The sequence below is a fragment of the Pimephales promelas genome, chromosome 12 (genome assembly GCF_988280905.1).
Source record: "Pimephales promelas chromosome 12, fPimPro1.hap1.1, whole genome shotgun sequence".
Classification (NCBI taxonomy): domain Eukaryota; kingdom Metazoa; phylum Chordata; class Actinopteri; order Cypriniformes; family Leuciscidae; genus Pimephales; species Pimephales promelas.
The window spans coordinates 13973489-13996373 of record NC_142780.1 but is presented as its reverse complement, the minus strand read 5'-3'; the positions used below and the strand labels follow the sequence as shown (position 1 = coordinate 13996373).

The following is a 22885-nucleotide window of genomic DNA, read 5'->3' as shown; positions in this document are numbered from 1 at the left end:
CACTACGGTTCCCTCGCTCTAAAGCCTATGGGATTTTTGAATGGGTTTTTGCTAAATCGCCTGAAATAAGGTCTGTGGTGAACAGAGCCTCTAAATATTTTCACGTTTTGATCTTTGACATAAAACACACATTTATAACCTGCTTATGGTTTTTTAAACTTTATTGTGTCTGATTGTGTTTTTTAAAATCTTTATATAGGCTTCAAAATGTCTACATTTTGGATTAACTTGTAAAGATTATCTTGATAGACAAAACGTGTAAGGGTCACAACTCTTTGTTGAACACAGATCTTATTTTTTGCGATTTTCCAAAAGTCTATGGGGAAACTGCATTGCTTTTCGACTGAGGGAACCCATGCGACGCTAGCTTCCGAGTCGTCCTACAAAGTGACGTCATCACTTCGGCACTCTATTACCTGAATTTGTGCGTCTCTCAATAGTCTTTGGCAGCGGCATCTCTATTACCGAATCTCTAAGTTTATCTTTTTCAAGATAAACTTGGGCCATTATTACATTGCTTGTGAGAAATGTCATGTAACTTTTATGTTGCTAAACATTTTTACTGATAAAATCGTCAGAGCAGCGCTGACAACATGTTTCTGTGTGTGCCCATGTGTGTGTTCATCAACCAATCAGATTCAAGCATTCAAAAGCCCTGTAGTGTAATCTATTTTAATGACAAAAGCTCAAATAAGGGAGCAATTGACAAACATCGAAATTGCCCAATAGTTGTTCATTAAAATCGGTAAAAAAGTCGGTGCATCCCTAGTCAAAACATTCCTTTAATACTCTGATTTTCTAAAGAACAAGTGAATATATAATTCTAATTGGCTTTTAAACGTTCTAAAACACAGATGTAAATGGGTTTTGGGTCTAATTGAAATATTTGTAGACCCTACTGATAACTTTTTTTTTGTATCTCGTTGCCTTCATGATTTTTGAATCTATCCTCTATACACAGTACACACAATCTTATAATATTTTTTTCTGATCCTCTGACATTTTCTTTGTGAATGTTTTAATGACTGCCAAGTCTGATGAGAAAGTGAAGCACCCCCCTTTCATCAGAAGAATTAGGCCATGTGTGGAAACGTTATTCTGAGGGTTTAACCACCCAGAGTCCTCGTCTTAATTTAAATGTTCATGTCCACAATTTTCCGCTCCTGATTGCAAAAATCTCATTCAAACTCTTGTGATGTTTAGATGGCTTTGATGGCTCTGTGATACTAACGCTAAGACTCATTTCTCATTCAATGTTTTTCTCTAATTGCTTTTTCTCTAATTTTCCCTCACATAACCTTGCCAGAAATACTGTAAATACCTCTGTGTGTGGTAAGAATGGACATAATCTGGATTAAAGGAAAGATTAGTGTTTAATGAGTGTCTTTGGATTCCTGATCTATTTCCAGAAGCCGATTGGCTAATTTGAGATCCAGAAGCTTACATCCACTACCCCACTACACAGATTACCTGCTTTCACATACATTGCAACACTCTTTTGCAGTTTCTTCCCAAGCAAATATTTGAATACAATGATTACGTAGGCAGATGTGACATTTGACTACACATAGGGGAGATTTTATACAGGTGGGAGGGAGAAAGAACTTTAAAGACTGAACAGAGGAAGAGATGGGTGCGAGACAAAAGGAAACCACAAAGTAATGACACTCAACGACAATATGGCATGTGTTACCTTATAGCGGTTTATGAATTTACAGATGAGGCAAATTTTGAGACTCATGATAATGTCAATGGTTGTTAACTGAAAACTGAAATAACTTTGATGGCTTGTGATGTTTTTTTTTACAGTTATCCAAACATTAAGTTTCATTCAAACAACTTTTTAGAAGTGAGTTTCTCAGGAAGGGTTAGTTTTTTTTTTTTTTTTATAGGATGTTGTTTGTTGATTTCTCTTGTAGCAGGTTTGAGGGGTTAGAGAAGTCATCAGGTGTCCTGCGGCCTGCGTGGGTCCTAATGCCCCAGGATAGTAATGTTTTGGCTTTTCCTGGACACTATGGGTGCCATTACATCATCTAGGTGGTTGAAGATATTCCCACAACTTGTGCTATAAGTGGAAGTAGAAGAAAAGCTAATTATAAATGCAAAGACATACATCACATGCTCAATGTAACCAAGAGTAAATTTACAGTATTTCTTTGTTTCCAGCCCATAACTCTATAGGCAAGTCTTGAGACTGGATGCTGACAAAAATTTCTTAGCCTTTTTAAAGTTGTTGCCTGGGCTAGTCTTGTTAAAAGTACTGGTACTTTGGCACCAAGTTGATACTGAACAAAATACCAAAAGTGCAGTTCGGTACAGTATATTGAGAAAGTACAGTATACAAAAGTATATTTACAACATGCTTTGGTAGCCAATCACAGACATGTCTGTTGGCTGCATGAACACAATGCCCAATCATACACGTTTAAGTCCGAATCCACCAATAGGATGCAGATGTTTTTGTTCAGTGTGTTTTCATAGCTTTTTTTGGTGAAATCACATGAAAAATGCTGGACAATGATAAAATGTGAATTGAGGATATTTGGTCCAAGCAAGTGTTTTTCTAAAAAAAAAAAAAAGAAGTACAGTTGACGAGTGAACAGTTAAATTCATTTTTCTTCCATTTTGTAGCCCCAATAATTGTGTAGGAGATACTTATACTATAGCCGTCACCTGACAAGTGTTGTTCAGTGCAAGCTAGGGATGGGCAACGATTAATTGCGATTAATCGCATCCAAAATAAAAGTTTGAGTTTACATAATATATGTGTGTGTAGTGTGTATAATTAATTTGTATGTATAAATACCCACACATGTACGTGCATATTTAAGAAAAATGTGCTATTAATATATCAAATATTTATATTTTATATAATATTAATTATGTATAAATATATATAAAGTATATGCATGCAAATATTTCTTAAATATATACATGCATGTGTGTATATTATATATACAAATTAATAATTATACACACTACACACACATATATTATGTAAACATAAACTTTTATTTTGGATGCGATTAATCGCGATTAATCGTTGCCCATCAAGCGTGACTGGTGTGATGAGAAGTTTATATCAGGCACTAATTTTAGTTTTCTCTATCTGTATGTTTTTCAGTGTGTCCAGACTTATTATTTTTTGTTATAATGACTTATTTTTAATTGGCATTTGATCATCATGGTAATAGGTGATAGTTCTAAATAAGTGTGATTTTAAACAATCGTTTTTAATTAATTTTAACTGTGGCAAACATTCTCAAAGGACATTACCTCAAGCCGTCAAAATCCCTCTCTTTCTTTCTCTCTCTGGTCCTGGAATAGGGGTGTGATCAAGTAACTAGTTGGTAGTTGGCCAGAATTGAGCGGTAAGCAGTGTAATCAGGACTTGGCTGTGTTATCCAACTGCATTTAGATCTGTTACCTTGGTGCCTTATATATCACACTGTTGATCCAGGTACCACAGAGAATCCTTTAATCTGTGATCAAACGATGAACCTTGCTGCTGCACTCTTGAAAACACACACATTCTTGACGAATTTGAGAAAATCAGCAGAATCGAGCACCCTATATTGACCAAAAACTCTGAGCGAAAACAGCACTGGTCATTTTTTTTTTTTTTTGCTATTAGGCAAACCGTGAGACGGAGTTGTGAAATACCTGCTTTGAGAGTCTTTGTTTCCGAGTACGTCTGCAAGTCGCCACGCACCTATTTGTTTGTGTTCCGCTACATAAGCAAAAGTGACTTTTTCAAAAAGCCACAAAGCCCTTCAAAGAGGGAGAGAGAGTGAGAGAGACAGTCGGAGTAAGAGACAGACAGAGAGAGAGAGAGGCCAAGTTTTCTTCCCTGCGATGCTTATCGTACCTGCCCTGTGCCTTCAGACAGACACACTGCTAAAAATACCCATCGGAAACGGCCAACACAGCATCAAATCTGAACTTTCTCAAAGTGTGGTCAAACGTCAGACAACGGAGATTGCTGTTTGTGCTCGTGTGTGGGCAGGGATGGGGGCTGAGTGGGCTTTTCATGTGAATGATTAACGTGTGCTTGTGCTTTTTATTCCAATAAAAGCATGTTTGTGTGCATGTGTTTTAGTTGTTTAGTGTGTGTGTGTGGGTGTGGGAATTAACACTGCATTGTTCATGAATAGGGTCCTAGGCCTTAACACTCAATAAATGTTTAGTGAAAAGAGCTTAAAATGGTGATTAACTTCTTTAACTTCAAGCTAAAAATGCATTAAACTAAATACATCTGTTTTATTTTCTATTCATTTTCAATCTGATTTTCAATCCTGTTAACAGTGTAAAACCCTGATTTGTGTTATTTGTTATTTTCTAGACATAAAAAAGGACAATTTATGCTAAATAGATTATACTAAATTAAATGAAAAGGATTTATTAAATATAAATGTATTTTTACAGTAAATTAAGCTGTCAGTCTATAGCTAGTTTTTTTTTAATTGATCAATTTAAAGAAAAATATTAATTTGCTTATATATTAAAAATATTTGATAATTTTTCTTTCAATAACTTTAATGGGGTTGAAGGCCGATCTTGACACATCCAACAACTTAAAAAATAAGGACAAGGCCAATATATATATATATATATATATAATTGAATTTACAACAAATCAATTAAACAGGTGGTCAAAATGTTTACATTGTGGTATAATTTCAGTTTGTCTGAGGGGGGCACAGACATTTGATGTATTTACAACTAGTTACTTTTCATGCTACTTTACTATTATGTTGGATTTTATATATAACATTTACAACAACATACTGTACATATTTATTAAAAACATACATATTTTAAAAAAGTGTGCCCTGTTTGTGGAAAGTGACCACTAACTAGCTATGTTTGTGTCACCTCTTTAGGAAATCCCGTGCACAAGAAATCCCATCTGAGTAAGTACAAGAATCTCAAGCATTCATCAGTATACACTGTCTGTTCACTCTTATGAATGTTCACTCTGCTAGTATGTTGTTTAGTACAACACTACAGTAGTTTCCTTTCATGTGTGTGTGCGTGCTTTGAGAAGTGGCATGTTTCACCCTCCATGCATGTTGTTTTTTGCAACATATCAGAGAACCCCTCCATTGTGTTGTTATAGGGAGGGGGCCATGTATCAGTGTAGCAAAGCGGTGCATAATTACACCTGTTAAAAACACACACACACACACACACACAATGCACCTGTATCCACATATATTTTTACTTCAGCCACAAAAGCTGTATGTTTAAACACGAGCAAAGCTACGGTAGACACACACGCACAGGTGTGCGTGGCGCAGCTATGGGCGTGTGCACCATCTGAATCGAGATAAGATCTCAGAGTATTTTGGTGAATAGATGCTGTTTAAAACTCTTCCCGCCTTTGTGTTTAATTACAAGCATTGTGTAAGTATCTCATCTTTTTGCCTTTTGCTCTTTTTTTTCTTCCCTCTGTCCTTGAAAGTTTTGTTTTTACATTCAAATATGACCTTTATGGAAGCATCCACTGAACTTCCATAAGTCTTTTTTGATGGTTTATTAGTTAATTTGACTGTATAAAAAATGTTTGAAAACCCTAAAAGTGAAAACTGAGTGTGTTTTATATCATTTTTAGTGTTCTGGGATTATAACAGCGTGACTGTAGGATGATTAGAAAACACTCATAGCGTGGTTGGACCATGATTCATAATGACAAGCAATAACAACACTCTGTCGTACGGCTGCGGCAACAATATCACATGACGATCTTAACCAGGTTGTTTACACTAATACCATCTACCACCTATCAAACCAGCCTCACATCCTCTCTGAACAGTTCCTCATCAAATATAATAGCAAAAGAAAAGTCAACGCTTTGCAATTCAAATTCTGCGTGCATTTTAAAACTCTTTCAAAAGATACTAAAATGCACAATTTAGGGGCAAAATAAGGGACTAAGTAGGGGTATCCCAGTGGAAGCTCGTACCTTTTTTTTCTAAAGAATTAAACACAAACCAAAAAAAAAAAGGAAATTTATTCGGGACAGTTTGATAAGTGGGAGTTTGTAGTCGTGTGTCTACAAAAATTATTATTTTTTTGATGTTAGTAAACTAAACTTAATTTACTGAACGGAATTTAAAACTTAATAAAACTTAATTTACTGAACTTCAACGGAATTTGTGATCGTCTTTTCCTCCCTATTCTGATGTATATCCTTGAAACTGTCTGGAAACAAGAAAAACTATTGAGCAGGACTTGATTTTGTCTGTCGGAAATTGATTGGATAGTTGTGGTTTGCTATTGGTGGATCTCATGTGAGTGACAGGTTGTACAGCAAAATCCCCAGTGTTGTAAATTAATACTGAGAGTGTGAATTATATAAACTCTGAGCAGAGTGTTAAATAAACACTGAAGCGGTGTTAAAGTTAATGAGATAATTAAATCAATAATTAAGTATAACTAATAAAGTTAACCTATTTCAGAAATGGGCTATATGCATAAAAAGAAGCATAAACACAACGAGGGGTGTCTGTTTTTGTGACTAACGTTTCTTTACTATAACCATGGAGTATAAAATTCAATATAAATTCCTGGTGGACTCTACGATCGGCGGAAGTTATCGAGCATCCTTAAACCTTCACCGGAAATACCACCGTGCATAGAGCCCATTGGGAGAGCTTTCAGGGAGTTCAGGTCAAATGTTGACGATAAAATGTGAAATAATGATTATGTTAAAACACAACCAATACCATCAGATCACCTTGTCCATGTGTTCACCTGGCTGTTATAACTAATGTACAGCATTAAGAAAATCTTAAGTTAATGGATTAAGGGTCAAGAGGCCAACTAAGGCCCTGTTTACAAAAGAACGCTCGTGGGTGAAAATGTACAAATATTTTATTGGATGTGCCTTTCGTTTACACGGCGACGGCGTTTTTGGGGCTTAAAAACGTGAAAAAAGTGAAACCACCCTCAAGAGTGGAAATCTTAAAAACGCTCCACCGCCGCGTTCCCGTGTAAATGGTAAAAATGCAAAAGTCTGCTAGACAGAGAAGGTTGTATGCAGGCGCAAGGACTTGGTGTTGTTGTAGTATGCACTCTTAGCCGCCTAGAGTGCATACTACATTGAATTTCACAGACTTTTGCGTCACCATCTGCACGCGGATTTCACACCCAAAACGCTCGTCTAAACGCAGAATAAAAAGTGATAACGTAACGCCGTTTCCTCTTTTTTGCGTTTTCTCTTCAGAATCATTTCTGTGTAAACATAGCCTAAAACAAACACTGATCACCATAATGGTGACACAATTCTGGTTTTCAATAATGCTCAATCATCACTCAATTATTCACTTAATTATCTCTTAACACCGCTTCAGTGTTCATTTTAACACACTGCTCAGAGTCACTAGGGATTTTGCAGTGCGCCCTCACTCCAGTAAACACATCATCAGAGAAGAGATGTCACTGAGAGAAGGATTAGGAGGGCACATGCATTAAAAACAATTGTGCACCAGTATCATTTATAACAAATACTGCAATATTCCATTAAAAAAAATGTCCATTTTGATTTCACGCTCACTAAAAACAAAAGTTATCTCAACTTTTGGGAAACATAAGTAAAACTAAAAAAAAAAACAATGTATATACGAAATATAACAAAACAAAATATAACGAGTTGAGTGATTTTACAGTGGTGTGGGAGGTGAGAGGGATAGGGTGAGGAATTCAGGATTTCAGGAAGAATGATGCTCTGCAGAAAAGCTTAGATATGTGAACTGCTCAACGCACATTGAAAGAGATTAGAAAGAGAAAGAGAAAGTAGAGTCCACCTATAGACGGACAGAGAAACAGCACATAAAGTTCTTTAGTATAGACGCATCATGCGCGAGAGAGAGAGAGAGAAAGAGAGAGAGGTGTACCTATCCACGGTTTGAAAGGGACAGGCCCTCTCCCTCTTTGTCACTCTCAGATAGAAACACACTCAAATTATCTCCCTCCGACAGAAAACCACCTAATCTCTCTGTCATCTCCCACACAGCGACAGAATCACCTGTTCAGAAGTTTGATTAACAGTGTGAGACAGAGCTGTCAACCATATTGAGTGATTTAGACGCATCTTCACGAGAAAAAGACAGCAGTTCACACATGCTGTGAAGATGATGCGAGGTAGGCATTTGTGTTTTGTGTCTGGCCGGCCTAGTAAGTATGTATTTTTGCTAATGTTTGTGTGGGTGTGTGACAATTGCTTGTTTACATCACGTTCGACTTCGACACATTCGAGGTTTTCATTTTTGTTGTGCAATTTATATCGCAATGGACAAGTTTCGAAACGCTTTGCGTTCATATTGCTCTTTCGTTTCGCTCATCATACCCTAGTTTAGGGCAAAGTGATTATATATCCTTGGCTTTCAGCCGAGATTGACCTTTTTAGGAGTTTCGCTCTGTTGTTTGTCGTTGTACGAGACTCGCCCCGCCATATTAGCAGGTCGATGAAAAGTCCAAGATTTTGGTTTGCTCTTGAACCACTTGAGTTGGGGATGGATGGTCCATCTTGAAGGATGGAGTGGGATGATATGCAGGATTTTGCTGGAATACAGAAAGCAGTGCAGGTCTGATGTGCTTTGATTTTGAGACCAGGATTTTGATTTGTAATTCAAAATGTCTTTAGTGTTAAAGTAGGACCTGATAAAAATTAAAGATATAATAATCAGTGTTTTTTTTTTTTTTTTTGAAGTGTGTGTGAGTGCCTAAAATGTGCTTAAAGTAATCTGATTGACCTGATATAATGCATGTGCATGAAAACTTTTTAATAGAAATTTGCCATGCTGCCTCTTTCGTTCTCATAGTTGCTTTTAGTTTGCTTTATCTTATGTAATTTATTAATGGCTTTAACGGTAGCTTGTAGACTGTTTGTGTTTGTGTGTGTGTGTGAAGTAGTCCAGTGTGGGTGTGTGACTCTACACTTTCTCACAGATTTTAGTAATAGGGATTTTCACACCTTCAACATCAAATATGCCACACCATTTCCACAAAGCACAACATTTTAGTCTAAATTCAGTTTATTCTTAATTCTGGTTTGACACGAAAACTGAATTACAATATTGGAAATTGATGTAGTTCCCTTTTTTTGAAATAACTGAACCTACCAAATAATGTTCGTAACTCTTGCAGTTCGCTGAATTGAGCGAAACTAGTGCTTTTCAACAAAGATACAAATTCCTTTTTAAATTAATTTGGACAAATATGAACTTTATTATGTAGATAGATCCAAGAAATTGATGATGGTGCAGTTACTTATTCTTGATGGGTAATAATCAGTTAGTCAAGCAGCTGAAGAAACCACAATATAGATTGATGGCCAGATCATATGATTATTAGTTAATCTTGTGCTTTGTGGCTGTTATGATTAGAACCACAGCTATAGATACAGCCTAGCCTCCAGATAAAGGGTTTAATGTGCTGATTATCTCCTTAATGAAATGAACACTGCAAGATAAGATCTGGCTTTCAGAAACTGTCTGAATACAACATCCTCTCTCAGTCGTCTTTGTCACACGCCCCTCGAAATAAACGAGAAGTAACAGATAAAAGAATAAAGACGATTGTTAATTCTGCCTCTATTTTTGTTTACTTGATCCTGAAACCCAAACTGACAAAATGGAGGACCCCAAAAGTATCAGATGACGTTCGTTTGCGAGGCTTGTGGTTGTGGACATCGTTCAGAAATGACTCTTAAGCAGGCATTTTTGTACAGTCCCCTAAAACTGAATTTTCCGTAGCAGCCCACATCACGTATGTGGTTAAATTCTCCTCATCAAAATTGCTACAATTCAAGCAGCACATGCTGAAGTCGGCTGCGCTGTATCTTATCATCTTGCATTATCCGAAGCTCTCGCTGTTGTCCAGGACCCTGCTGAAAGCTGTTTTTGTGTGATTGACAATGTTGTTAAGACACCGTAAAACAATTCGAGATTCCAACCACAACTGAGAGTGGTTTATAGCTCACCTCTTACATTGATTTATTTCAAAATGAATTAATACACTCTCAAGAAAAAAAGCTACAAAAGCTGTCATGGGCCAATGCCCTTTCTAAAGATACCTTGCAAATATGTCTCTTTAAGGTACTAATCTTTACTTTTTAGGGGTAAATAAGGTCTAAAGGTGTACCTTTTGAAACGGTTTCTGCCCCAGTGACAGCTGTTGGTTGCACTTTAATTGCAGTACGTGCACTTGCATGTACTTACAGTGTACTTGGCTAAGAAACTACATGGTAAAAAACAATGAGTTCAGTTTACTTAATTTTTTTATGCAAACTTGTTGCCTTAATTTCATTAAGTAAGCTTAACTTAATTGCATCAAGTTATTCTTACTAAATCCATTTAAGTTTCGTCAACTTAATTTTGTCTGTGATCTGAGGAAGTGTACTCCCAGAGTGCATTGCGGCATTAATAAATTAATTGCTTTGTTTTTCTGTTTTTGGCTTTATTTTACCATTACAATTTTATTTGCTATCGTTAGTGGGGTTATACTTACAAGAGACAGCAAAAAGAAAATTGTGATGGTCAATTAATTAAATAATATATATATATATATATATATATATATAGATACATATACATATATTATGATACTCAAACCAGTCAAGTAATGTTTACAAGGTTTTTCTGAGTAACGAAGGTATAGCATGCAAACAGTACAGATTACTGAGAAATTTTAAGTAAGTTCAACAAATTATTGGACATTAATTAAAGTTAACAAAAAAATTCTTAGTAAGAACAATGTTAGATTTTACTGGTTAATAAAAGATAACATGGGTTAAGGTTAAATTTTAGGGAAGGTTCAGGGTTAGTATCTAGTTATTAAATGGGGAACAAGACTAAAATTAAAATGCTTATCAATTTCTTTAAAATAGGATTTTCTCATTTTAATAGCAGAACAAATGAAGAGTTCAGATGCAAAAGCCTCTAAATGCCATTTGAAATTTTCTTCTTTATTGATGATTTTTATCAAACTTGTATATTTAAGTTCAGTGATTTCACTTAAATGGCAATGTAATTGTTATTTAAGTGAAATTACTGAACTTAAATATACAAGTTTGATAAAAATCATCATTAAAGAAGAAAATTTCAAATGGCATTTAGAGGCTTTTGCATCTGAACTCTTCAAATACTGTTGTAAAAAACATCCCAGGGTGCACCTCATAAAATTAGCACAAATAAACAGTGCAAAAGCTGTAATCTAGGCATGAAACTAAAATAAAAGGTAGTTTTGTTTAATATTTTAGTCACTGCATAATTTCCATATTTGATATCAGAATTTTAATGACTATTATTAACTATTATTTTAAAATGTGCAAAGTAGTAACTCTAAGCAATAAGTGTGCATGTGTTTTTTAGTTTTTTTTTGTGTAGAAAAATATGTCCTTCCGATACAGTAAAACATCTCAAAGGTCAGTTAAAGCTGCACTGAGCGACGGCAGACACTTCATAGGGTTTGGTCGGATCAGTGTGTCACCCCTGTCGTTGTCTGTCGGAACTTGTTTTTTACAGATTGAATTGTTGAATCACCGCATGTCAGGTCAGGGAATGTCTGAGAAGTGACGTACTATAAACTGGTGATTGTCTGCATGGGTCGCTCATCATTGACTGACCCTCAAGCTGGTCCAAACCTGCTGCTGAACACAAAATAAGATATTATGAAAAATATCGGTAACCAAACTTAGTGTGGAAAAGAACTCAGTGGGGTCTTGTGAAGACTGTCCTTAGTAGGAATTTTTATCCATTTATTGTACTTTATTTTAATTTTATTAAAAACTAATGTTAAAAGATTTCAACGTCATTCAAATTGTCTTTATTTAAGAGCGGTTATCTGCACTTAATGCGGACAGTTTACTGTTGTGCTGCATCAAAAGTCCTAAAAGTTCCTGGTTTTTATTCCATATTAGACAGAGAGAGGCAACGCTTCAGTCACATTGAGTCAGAAAGGAAGCTATGAGCAGAAAGACCTTCAGGGATAGCCGTTCTGCACTACATCCCATATACGGAACCGGAAACAAAACGTGTGGATTTTATCGAATGCACTTTATGGTTTTATACACTCATTAGGAAAACATGCACTGTGAGGCATTTTGCAACATTGCACTAGATTTTCACTGCATACACGCACACTTTTTGAATATACTGCCAATGAACGCTTCGCCAGCTGCAAGACTTTTCTGCGCTGTGGTCACCCGTTCAATCCTTGTGCGTGTGTGTGTGTGTGTGTATCGGCACACACATTGGGGTGTGTGTGTGTGAGCACAGGTGTGCGTGCAGAGCTTTTGTTTGAATGCTATTTTCCATTACCTACATTTTTGTGTGTTGTTTTCCCCCTTTGTTACCAAGTAAAAAGGTGAATCAGTCAAATCAATAAAGACATTTAAGAGTTCTGTTTAAAAATCATTAATTAAAAATAAAAATCTGTTCTGATCTGTTTTCGTATAGACCAAACACTTATGAAACTGAATGTTATAAAATGAAAGTTGATATATGAGCACATCCGCACATTGATATATGAAAAATTTACCGTTTTAATGCGTCTCTGTGTGTGGGGGAAGTTTCACACCCTTTTTCACTCTTGTTCTTAAATGTCTTTAAATCTTCAAAGACACTGAAATCATGACTTGTACATTCAGGTACCAAAAACTTGAAAATCAAAGAGATATTCTCTCCCCCTGAATTCACAAAGCTTTTCCATTCAGACTGATTTAAAAAAATAATAATAATCCAGAGCCTTCGGGTCCTAAGATTAAATAGAGAAGACTTATTATTGAGGATGTGTGTGAGGATGTGTGTGTGTGTGTGTGTGCGTGACTAAATCACAATGATAAGCGCAAGTGTCTTATCTAACTCTGCTTATTGCATCTTATCTTTAGTCACTTTCCTGTGACAGAATATGTTTTTGTTGCTGTGCTGCTTTGTGAGTTTGTTTAATACAGCTAATCCTTAATGTAGAAACAAAAATAATATTTATTTTATATTACCTTAATTTTAGACATCTTTTATTTGAATTCATATATATATATATAGTGGTAAACTACTAATCCAAAAAAAAAAAAACGTCAGTGATTATTTAAACATTTTTTTTGTTTTTCACATCACTCGGTTAGCAAGCTCTAACATTAGAAGCTAATCAATTAGCTATTCAAAACTCATGCATGTATGTATATTGTGTTTCTTTGAAAGCTATTAGGCTCTTGATGTTTCCAGGTTCTCTCTTTCATTCTCTTTCTTTCTCTTGGTGACTTTTTTTTTTTTTTGTCCTGTCACAGGCACTCTTGTGTTCAACTCGAGGATTTCCGTTAGTGGAACCTTGAGGTTTTTCACTAGTTTACAGTGCAGAATGCTGTGATGGAGGTTTCACGAGAAGCACAGACTGAAGCGCTACATAAACTAGGGGGACTTAAAATGACCGAATATCTGTAAGATGAGTTTTTGGGGATACGTTTCTTCTCCTCATTAATCATTTCGTTAAACTTTTGTTTGCATACAGCTATTGCATTTATTAAAACAGTAAAATAACATGTGCAATTATCATTTGTTGGCTATAATGGAGCATCCAGTTTCCTTCATACACAGAGCGGTCATCGACAGGTGGGAAAAAAGGCGTCTTTGGGGCGTTATAGTGTTTTCCTGACAACTACAGACAGTTTGGAAGAATAAGTCCAAATACACAACAAATCCGTAATCCTGTTCTGGTGCAAATATAAACGTTACAGCGCAAAATGGTGCAAACTAATAAAAAATAGTTTTAGCAGCAGTTATGGCCTGTTGAGGCATCTGTGCCTCTGTTCGTACAGGCATCCGACTGCTTAGGATTTGTGTTTTCAGCAATAGAGTGCACCCTTACTTTACAGAGAAAACACTCTTTGTTTTAACCCAAATTTGGGTCAAACATGGACAAACTCAAACGTTGGGTTAAAAATGCAAATAAAAAATGTACAGTTGGAAAGCGAAGGTTGGGTTCGTCCATATTTGACCCAAAGTTGAGTTAAAACAACCCAGCATTGTTTAGAGCAAGCAATGATGGGTTGTCCGAACCCAAATTTGGGTCAAATATGGACAAACCCAAACGTTGGGTTAAAAATGTAATTAAAAAATTTAACCCAATGGCTGGGTTTGTCCATGTTTGACCCAAAGTTGGGTTAAAACAATCCATCATTGCTTGCTCTAAACAATGCATTTTTAAGTGCATTTAACAACTATGTTTTATAGTTACTTTGCACTTTTCTGTTTTTTAGAAAATGTTTATTTATTATTGATTTAAGTTTTTTTTTAGGATTGTTGAATTTTTTGACACTTGATTTTTTTTGCACACTTCACAAAGGTTGTTGTCATTTGACTTAGGCTTACTTGCATTATTATGCTGTTTTATTATAATTATATATTCAGTGGCATAAAATGGACTTATGATGGCAAAATGGCAATAATATCGTTTATCGCAATTATTTCTGGGACAATATATCGCACAACAAAAAGTAGTTATTGTGACAGGCCTCAATATAAACAGAACTTCCATTTTATTTCTATGTTTGCACATCCTTTTTTCACTTGATCTTGAGATTATTCTGTGAAAAAAAAAGTTAAATAGGTCTTTCTCTCTTGTCCTGCTCTTTCTGTAGACCTTATGCACCAGAGAAACGTGGGCGCCGTCATCTTTAGAATATTGTCTTTGAATTTCCGGTTTTGCGGTCGCTCTGTATATTTCTATGGCATCGCTGCCGAGGAGTAATTAGCTGGTGAAGTGGATTTACTTATTGAAGAGTTAACAAAAGTTATCATGAGCATTGTAATGTTTATCATAAGCATTGTAAAGCAGATGTCTTAACAAATGTCAACCGGGAATTTTTTTACGAGCAGTTCATTCATACCTAAGCAAGATCGCTTTTAAAATACAGACCGGAAGTCAAAAGACAACAAGCGCAATGCTGAAAAGGGGCGGGGCTACATAAGGTCTATAGTTTATCCTTCTCAACCGTCATAATTTACTGGGGTTTTTTTTTTTGTCAAAAAAGAGATCTCAAGGAGATTCCAAAACATACATGTTAAAAATATACAGAAATGATGTTTGTGTTAGTGTAATTTGTCATTTTTTAAATGAGCATTTGCATTGCACTTTTTAATATATATAAATGTTATTTTACTAACTACAACATTTTTCAAAGTAAAAAAAAACAAACAAACAAAAAAAAACATATAACTGCTGTGGATCTGCACTATTTCCAGTGGCATTTCAGACCTAAATACAGAAGTTGCGGTATAGTTTTATGTAATGTTCCTCTATCAGTGGTACATCAAAGATAATCATTTACGACATATCACAGCTTACATCTAGCTTACAGTCATATATATAGGCTATAGGTGAGATAGTATCTTCATTTCTGGAAAGATGTATGATCGGAGAGATGCAATCACAAGTGCAAGTCTCTCACAAGCATTGTTTAGGGACATTTCAACAGGTAAATTTACTTTCTTCAGTTTTAGTTCTCCTGTTTTGAAATGAGTTGAATATATTTGGATAAGGCAATGCTTTATGCTGATCTTCAGCTGTGGTAAGTACCAGTGGGGTTCATGACTGCTAATTTTTTGTAATGTGTGCTAATTCTTATTTTAATTCAATTTAAGAAATATATGATTTCTATCGAAAATGTGTAAGTGTTTTTAGAGTCTTAAGAATGTTCAACTCTTTAGATTGGGAGTTTGATTTTACTATCATCAGTTTCTCTGAGCAGAGATGAGAAACATGAAGGCTTTTTTTTTGTTTGTATCAGCATGTGGTTTAGGTGAACAGATAGCGCAGAAGAGAAAAGGAGAAATTTTCTCTTTATCAGCATGTGGTTTGTTTCTGAGAGATATAATGAGAATGAGAAGATTTTTGTCTTTATTTGGATATTGTGTGTGTGCAAGTGAACATATAGGTATTAGAGACATTTTAAACACAAAAGGATAGAAAACATGCAAGGAACCAAGAAAGAGGTTATTTTTAGATTACAGGCCTTGAGTTTGAGAATGTGATGTGCAATTCAACATAAAACACCTGTGAAAAAACTTCATATTAACAGTACATTGTTCCCATTTATATGGACTAAAGACAGAAGAAAACAGGGCATTTGGTCTATTGTCTATTGTCTACAGGTCTATTGTCATTGGCTTTATTTCAATACGTAATAACAGGAAATTCACTTAGTCCATTAATACCAAATTAACGGCCCGCCAGCATCTAATCTTTTTCCAACAATGGCCTTTCAAAAGTAGCTTTATATTCTAACATTTTTTTTGCAAGAAACATACAAACATTGTAAGCACAGAATTATAGTTAACTAAAACCATAAATAAATAAAAAAATTGTCGCTTGAAATAAAATAAATCTGAACCGGTTTCTCATTTTTATTTAGAGTTGATGTACAAAAATACTTAAATCTAAATAAAAATGTATACAAACTATATAGACATAAAAAACTAAAAACAATTACAAAAACACAAAGAAATTAACCATTTATTAATAACCAAGAATAAACCATTTCAAGATATTAATAAAAAACATAATAGTATGATACTAAAATAGCACTGATTGTAAGTCTTTATATTTTATAAAGTTTCTAAAAGCATGAAGTGGACTATTGGAACATAGAAAATCAAATATTTCCAATGTTCATCAGTAGTGAAACGGACTGTGCATGCGAGTTCCTGTGGTGCCGTCAGCCAATCAGCATTGCGATTATGTCATTAAAATTGCTTCAGATTTATTAGGCACATAGCATTTAAGTTAAAGTGAGTGGCTCAAAACCTGGCTTTTTTAAAATTGCGTCCAGGAATGTTGCAATGCACAGGACGTCAACCTACATTCACACCGTCCTTCATAGACACACATTCTGGCACGAGACCCATGCTCTTGCAAAAACAGTTGCAAGGAGTTTCCTTCTCTGCCCCAAATCATGACATACCTTGACACAGTGACATAAACCCACATTGACACAGAAACATGCACATGCTAATTACTGTATGCACACACATTCTTGATTATCCATACATATTTCGAAAAACATGTTAAAATGTATCTATCAAATAGGATACATCAGGCTTTTGAGGAAGATTTATTTGCATCTCTCAATCATATTGCATTATGTAGTTGTGGTCAGACTTAATGGCACCCCTGGTAAATATGACCAAAAATGGCTGTAAAAAATAAATCTGCATTGTTTATCCTTTTGATCTTTAATTTTAAAAAAATCTGAAAAATTGAACCTTTCTTTGAAGTAAAAGAATTGAAAATAACAAAAAAAGTATTGTAAATCACATTATGAATCTCCAAAACACGCTGACCTGTCTTGCAAGAGAACAACTCTGAGTTTTCTCTTATAATGCCTGGTGAGTTTGGAGAACAACTGACAAGAGTTCAGAGACCATTCCTCCAATCTCTCCAGATCCTTCAGATTCACAAGTTCATGTTGGTGCTTCTTCTCTTCAGTTCATCCCACTCATTTTCTATAGGGTTCAGTTCAGGGGACTGGGATGGTCATGGCAGAAGCTTAATTTTGTGCTCCGTTACCCATTTTTGTGTTGATTTAATGTTTGTTTTGGATCATTGTCTGGCTGGAAGATCCAACCACGGCCCATTATAAGATTTCTACTGTAGCAGAAGCCGCCAGGTTTAGATTTAGATCTGTTGGTATTTGCTAGAATCCACAATACCAAGTATCTGAGCAAGATGTCCAGGACCTCCAGCAAAAAAAAAAAAATAGGCCCACTACATATAAGATCCACGGATATTTAACCGTGGGCATGGGGTACTTTTGATCCCTGTTTGCACCAAACACATCTGGTGGGTTTGCTGCCAAAAAGCCCTTTTTTGTTTCATCTGACGATAGACTCCAGTCCCTTTTGAAGAACCAGTCGTGTCTGATCACTGAATATGTGGAGTTTGTTTTTGGAGGAGCGTAGAGAATTTTTCTTGAAACCCTCTCAAACAACACGTGGTGATGTAGGGGTTGTTGATATTTTTTTTTTCTTAGGCTTTCTGACCCCCGAGACTCAAGGAATCTCTGCAATTCTCCATCTGTGACCTTTGGATAGTCTTTGGCCACTCAAACTCTCCTCCTCACCGTCCATAAAAAATTCTAGAGGTGCCAATTATTGTGGTCAGCATATTTCGGAGAAAAACATTTATTTCATAATGTAATTTTCCCCCTCACTTTCAATTCTTTTACTTCAATTATTATTATTATTATTATTATTATTTTGCTTTAATGTTTTTAATGAAATATCAAAAGGATAAACAATGCAGATTTATTTTTTACTGCCATTTTTGATCATATTTCCCAGGGGTGCCATTAATTCTGATCAAAACTGTTGAGTTTTGATCATAAATCTGAGACATATTATTACAAAATATAGAGTTACAACTGATATTTATATGGAAGTAGTCTGCTATGCTGTTATAAAGATCTTTATGACTTACATTACAACCTATCAGAAGTTCATCTTACATTTTGGCCGTATAAAAATCAGCAACTGCAGCATATTGCATTTTCTTGCTCAGCTTGGGGCTCTGAATAAAATTTAGGATTTTTTTTTCTTCCTCTGAGTATAAGTGCCATAATATCACTTTATCATACTATACGAGTCTTAAAAGCCTGATGTATCAAATATGATGCCCAGAAAAACTTTTGAAAAGGATTGATTAAATCTAGTTGCATGAAATTGAATGACAAATCTTGCATTCAGATGCTCTCTTACAATGCACCAATAAGACAATGAATATGAGATGTTTTGATCTCTGATATAGTTTTTATAGTGCTGTATCTGATTAATATTTCGACCAAAGTTTCTTTGGGAGATGGTAGGATTGGGAGAAGAGAGGATGAGCACAAAAGGGGCGGGGGGAAGGAGAGACATTCCTGGCAGTAAAAACACAGATGAAAGAGTGTATTACTGGCAGTCACATCCTTTGTGAGCGAGACAGAGAGAGGGAAATAAAGAGCAAGATAATGCATGAAAGAGGAAAAGTCAGAGCGAAAGAGAAGCCAGTAAACCACTTAAAAAGACTCTGAGGTTGACACCTTCACGTCCACCTCTTCACACTCAATATACCCCCAGTCTCAGTCATTCTCGGTGAATCTCCCTGTTTATTCATGACATGTTATTTGATTTTTTTGTTTTTGTGAAAAAATGCCCTTCTTTGATTCACCCACTGTAAGAGCTTTGATGGACCAGGTGGGAAAACTCGTCAAATGAAGCTTACATTTCTGACATGAAAAGGTCAGACTGACATGACACATTCTGATTCCACTTTACCTCACTCAATTCAGCTTTTTTATTAATTTAAATATGATCATTCTCGCATTATAAGATGGCCTAGAAGAGAACCCAATATGTTACTGTTCACACTATACTTAAACAATGAACGTCTTCTTTAGCACCATGTTAAGGCCACTTTTAGTAACGTTTCACATGGGAAGGTTTTTCATTTTGCATTAGCCATGCCAAAGGTAGCGTGTGAATAAAGTATAAAACCCAGAAAGAGATTAACCAGGGTGGAAAGTAGGGATAATTTTTAAAAATAAAATGCCTACTAGCCAATTTTACTATGCAATTAGTCAAATGTCTGAAAAGAAAAAGAAAATAGTAAAAACATTTATTCATTTGTTGGATCATTCATTCAACCTCACTTTATGTACACCATTATATTTAATTTAATAATTGAAGAGTTCAGATGCAAAAGCCTCTAAGTGCCATTTGAAATTTTATTCTAAAATGATCATTTTTATCAAGCTTATTTATTCAAGTTCAGTAATTTCACTTAAATGGCAATTCATAGGTAATCTTCATTGTCATTTAAGTGAAATTACTGAACTTAAATATATAAGCTTGATAAAAATGATCATTTTAGAAGAAAAATTCAAATGGCACTTAGAGGCTTTTGCATCTGAACTCTTCAATTACAGTTTAGAATTCCAGAACTTTGGGGTGAATTAAAATAGCAAAACAACTAGAAATCAGGATATTTGATAATGTTAAAGCTTGTTTTGTCTTGTTTTAACCCTTAAATGCACACCTCGGGTCTTTAGTGACCCAGGATGTCATTCACTAGCCTCCTCATCCAAGTTAGACATCAACCTTCTTAGTATTTCTCAATCAATTTATTATAAACACTATAGCAAGAAAACATTTTTTTTTTTTAACAAAATAATTCCTGTTTCTATTTCTGAAAAAAATTGTATAGGGTCACAGTGTAGCTATGTAATTATATTTTTTTTTTCTGCAGAACAAAAATTGAATCTGATGACTGAATTACTTTGCTTATTTTATTTTATTTTATTTTATTGCGACTAGGGGTGTAACAATATATCACAATACAAAAATGGATCAATATGTATCTTGGATAGTGACAATATGTATTGTGAATAGTTCACCCAGGAGGAAAAAATCTAGTTTTCAGAGTTTTAGTGTACTACATTAAACTCCCTTATATAATGTTGAATATAATGTATAACAATGCAATGGGGGAATATGTGTGGGTCCTGATAATGCCAAATGTCTTATGTTACCAGTAAAAAGTGGCCTACATTATTTTAAATATTTGTAGTGAGTGACCGAGTGCAAGCATATTCATATATATTGGGCTATTATCAGCACCAAGTTTAAGCTTATACATTTACACCCACAATGTAATATCAAATTTAGCATTTTAATCAACCACACATTTTTGTTAACATCTGTCCCAATAATATTGTATTGTGAGTTCAGTGTCGTGATATGTATGTATGTTAGAAATAGATCCGGGTTGCTAAAGACCAGAATATGTAATAATGATTGCCGAAACATTAATGCAGCATTTAATGGTTAAATAATTTGAAGTCATCACTTTCCTTTATAATATTGCTGAGGGCCCTTGATTGAGAACCACTGATGTGCACTGTTCCTGGCACTGAATGTGAACTCTGGCCTCCTTTAGGTCAACTTCCAGTATGGTTTCAGTGAACTTTCCATTCACACTTTTGTTTTTTGGGCTGACGTTGTTTTTTCGGAGCTGCACCAAATGTTGCCGACTATTGACGATTCACGTGACACCTAAAACCACAATGTTGTTGTGCTACATTGACAACTATTTAAAATTGCGCAATATCAAAGTGAATCTAGAAGAATCTGTGCTCATAATTACATTATAAGCAATGCACAAAATGCACAGTGAACCAGAATCAATTCACATGAGAGAATTGTTGCTGTTTTAAGAAACCTAACACAACGAATGTGCACGTGAACGCCACATGCACTGGCATGTCCCTTTCATCAAGATATTTAAGATACAGGTTGCTCACCAGAGTGGTTGGTATTTGTGCAAAATGAAATTACCCACTTCTGCACAAAATTTACTCGCAGCTTTACTTTAAGCTAGGATTAAAAATGACCCTTGGTTAACAATGTCAAGTATAAGCCCCGTAGTTAAATCCTTTTTGCAACTTTTTTAGTATTTTTAGTTTTAATATGCCTCAGTGGAGTGTATCCGCTTTGAACTTTAACCTTGTATCATTCTCCCACTCACTTCCTCCTTTACACTCTCTCCCACATGTATGTGTGCATTGTGTGTGTGTGTGTGTGTGTGTGCATGCTTTTTGATGGAGGGGACTCGTGTTCCTTGGTACTGGACGATGTGACCACATTACTTAGCCACACACACATTGCTGGATTCCAAGAAATAAGTGGTTAGATTTACTGTCATTTTGACTGAAAACACACACACACACACACACCAAATCTGTCTTCTGAGACAAAACTCCAGAGCAGAACAGTAAAGATGGCATGAAATAAAAATAAGAACATCTGAAAGAAATCTATTTTCTACATGAATATTATTGATCTTATTGTGAACGGTTCATCAATGCATATGTTATTCATCATAATGGATACTTGAATAACCATAATTGGATCTTTAGGTGAAATGACAAGCTTGTCGCTTGTCGCAATCATTTAGTCTGCATAAACCCGTCTCTTTCTTAAAATCGACTGCAAGCTCACAATTAAAACCAAACTCCTGTCCTACATTTTTTTTTTCCGATAATCTGTTTCACTCGAATAGATGTCACAATAGGGAAGAAAAGATCTGTCACTTCTTCCACTGCATTGCAATTTAAAGCACTAATGGAATTTAAGATACACGCCTTAGCAATTTGTGTTTCTGATATTGTTAAATACACAATAATCTTACTTTCCTTTGCAAATGTAGGTTTGTACCTATGTCTGCGTGTCAGGTTTTTCCTACATTTTCAGGATCAAATGTCCCCACTAGGATAGTAAAACCTAAAATCACCTACAGTACACAACAGGGACCAGCCAACATTTGGATTGTGAGGAAAACGATGTAATAAACATACTAAATAGTGTTTTTATTAAATCTTGGGGAAAGAAAATATAATTAGCTTAGACTAAAGACACCAACATACACCATTTCCCAACATTAAACAAATGTGTAGGCTACATGTATAAAGGTTCTTTATTGGCATCAAGAAGAACGTTTAACCTTCACGGATCCTTTCTATTCCACAAAAAGAAGAAAATGGTTACATTCTTTAAAAGAAGAACTTTTAAGACACTGAAATGTTATTTTGGGAACCCAGAATGGTTCTTCTATGGCATTTTGGATACTTTATTTTTAAGAGAGTACACTAGTAATTCATTCATACTTCTCCCTTTCCTCTCATTCATTGATGTACAAATGTACATTCAACTCTCTCTCTCTCTCTCTCTCTCTCTCTCTCTCTCTCTCTCTCTCTCTCTCTCTCTCTCTCTCTCTCTCTCTCTCTCTCTCTCTCTCTCTCTCTCTCTCTCTGTTCATTAGATTAGGATTTCTTAATGTGGCTTTCAGGGATTAT

At 35.2% G+C, this 22885-nt stretch overlaps 1 protein-coding gene across 2 annotated transcripts in view; it reads left to right on the top strand.

The window, feature by feature from the left end:
- The window catches only part of rorc (RAR-related orphan receptor C), a 50234-nt gene that overhangs the window by 12359 nt on the left and 14990 nt on the right, over positions 1-22885 (top strand). For both annotated transcript variants that reach the window (XM_039694406.2, XM_039694405.2), the window contains exon 2: positions 4884-4913. In XM_039694406.2, the coding sequence (XP_039550340.1) occupies positions 4884-4913 (30 nt within the window). The remainder of the gene's footprint in view (positions 1-4883; positions 4914-22885) is intronic.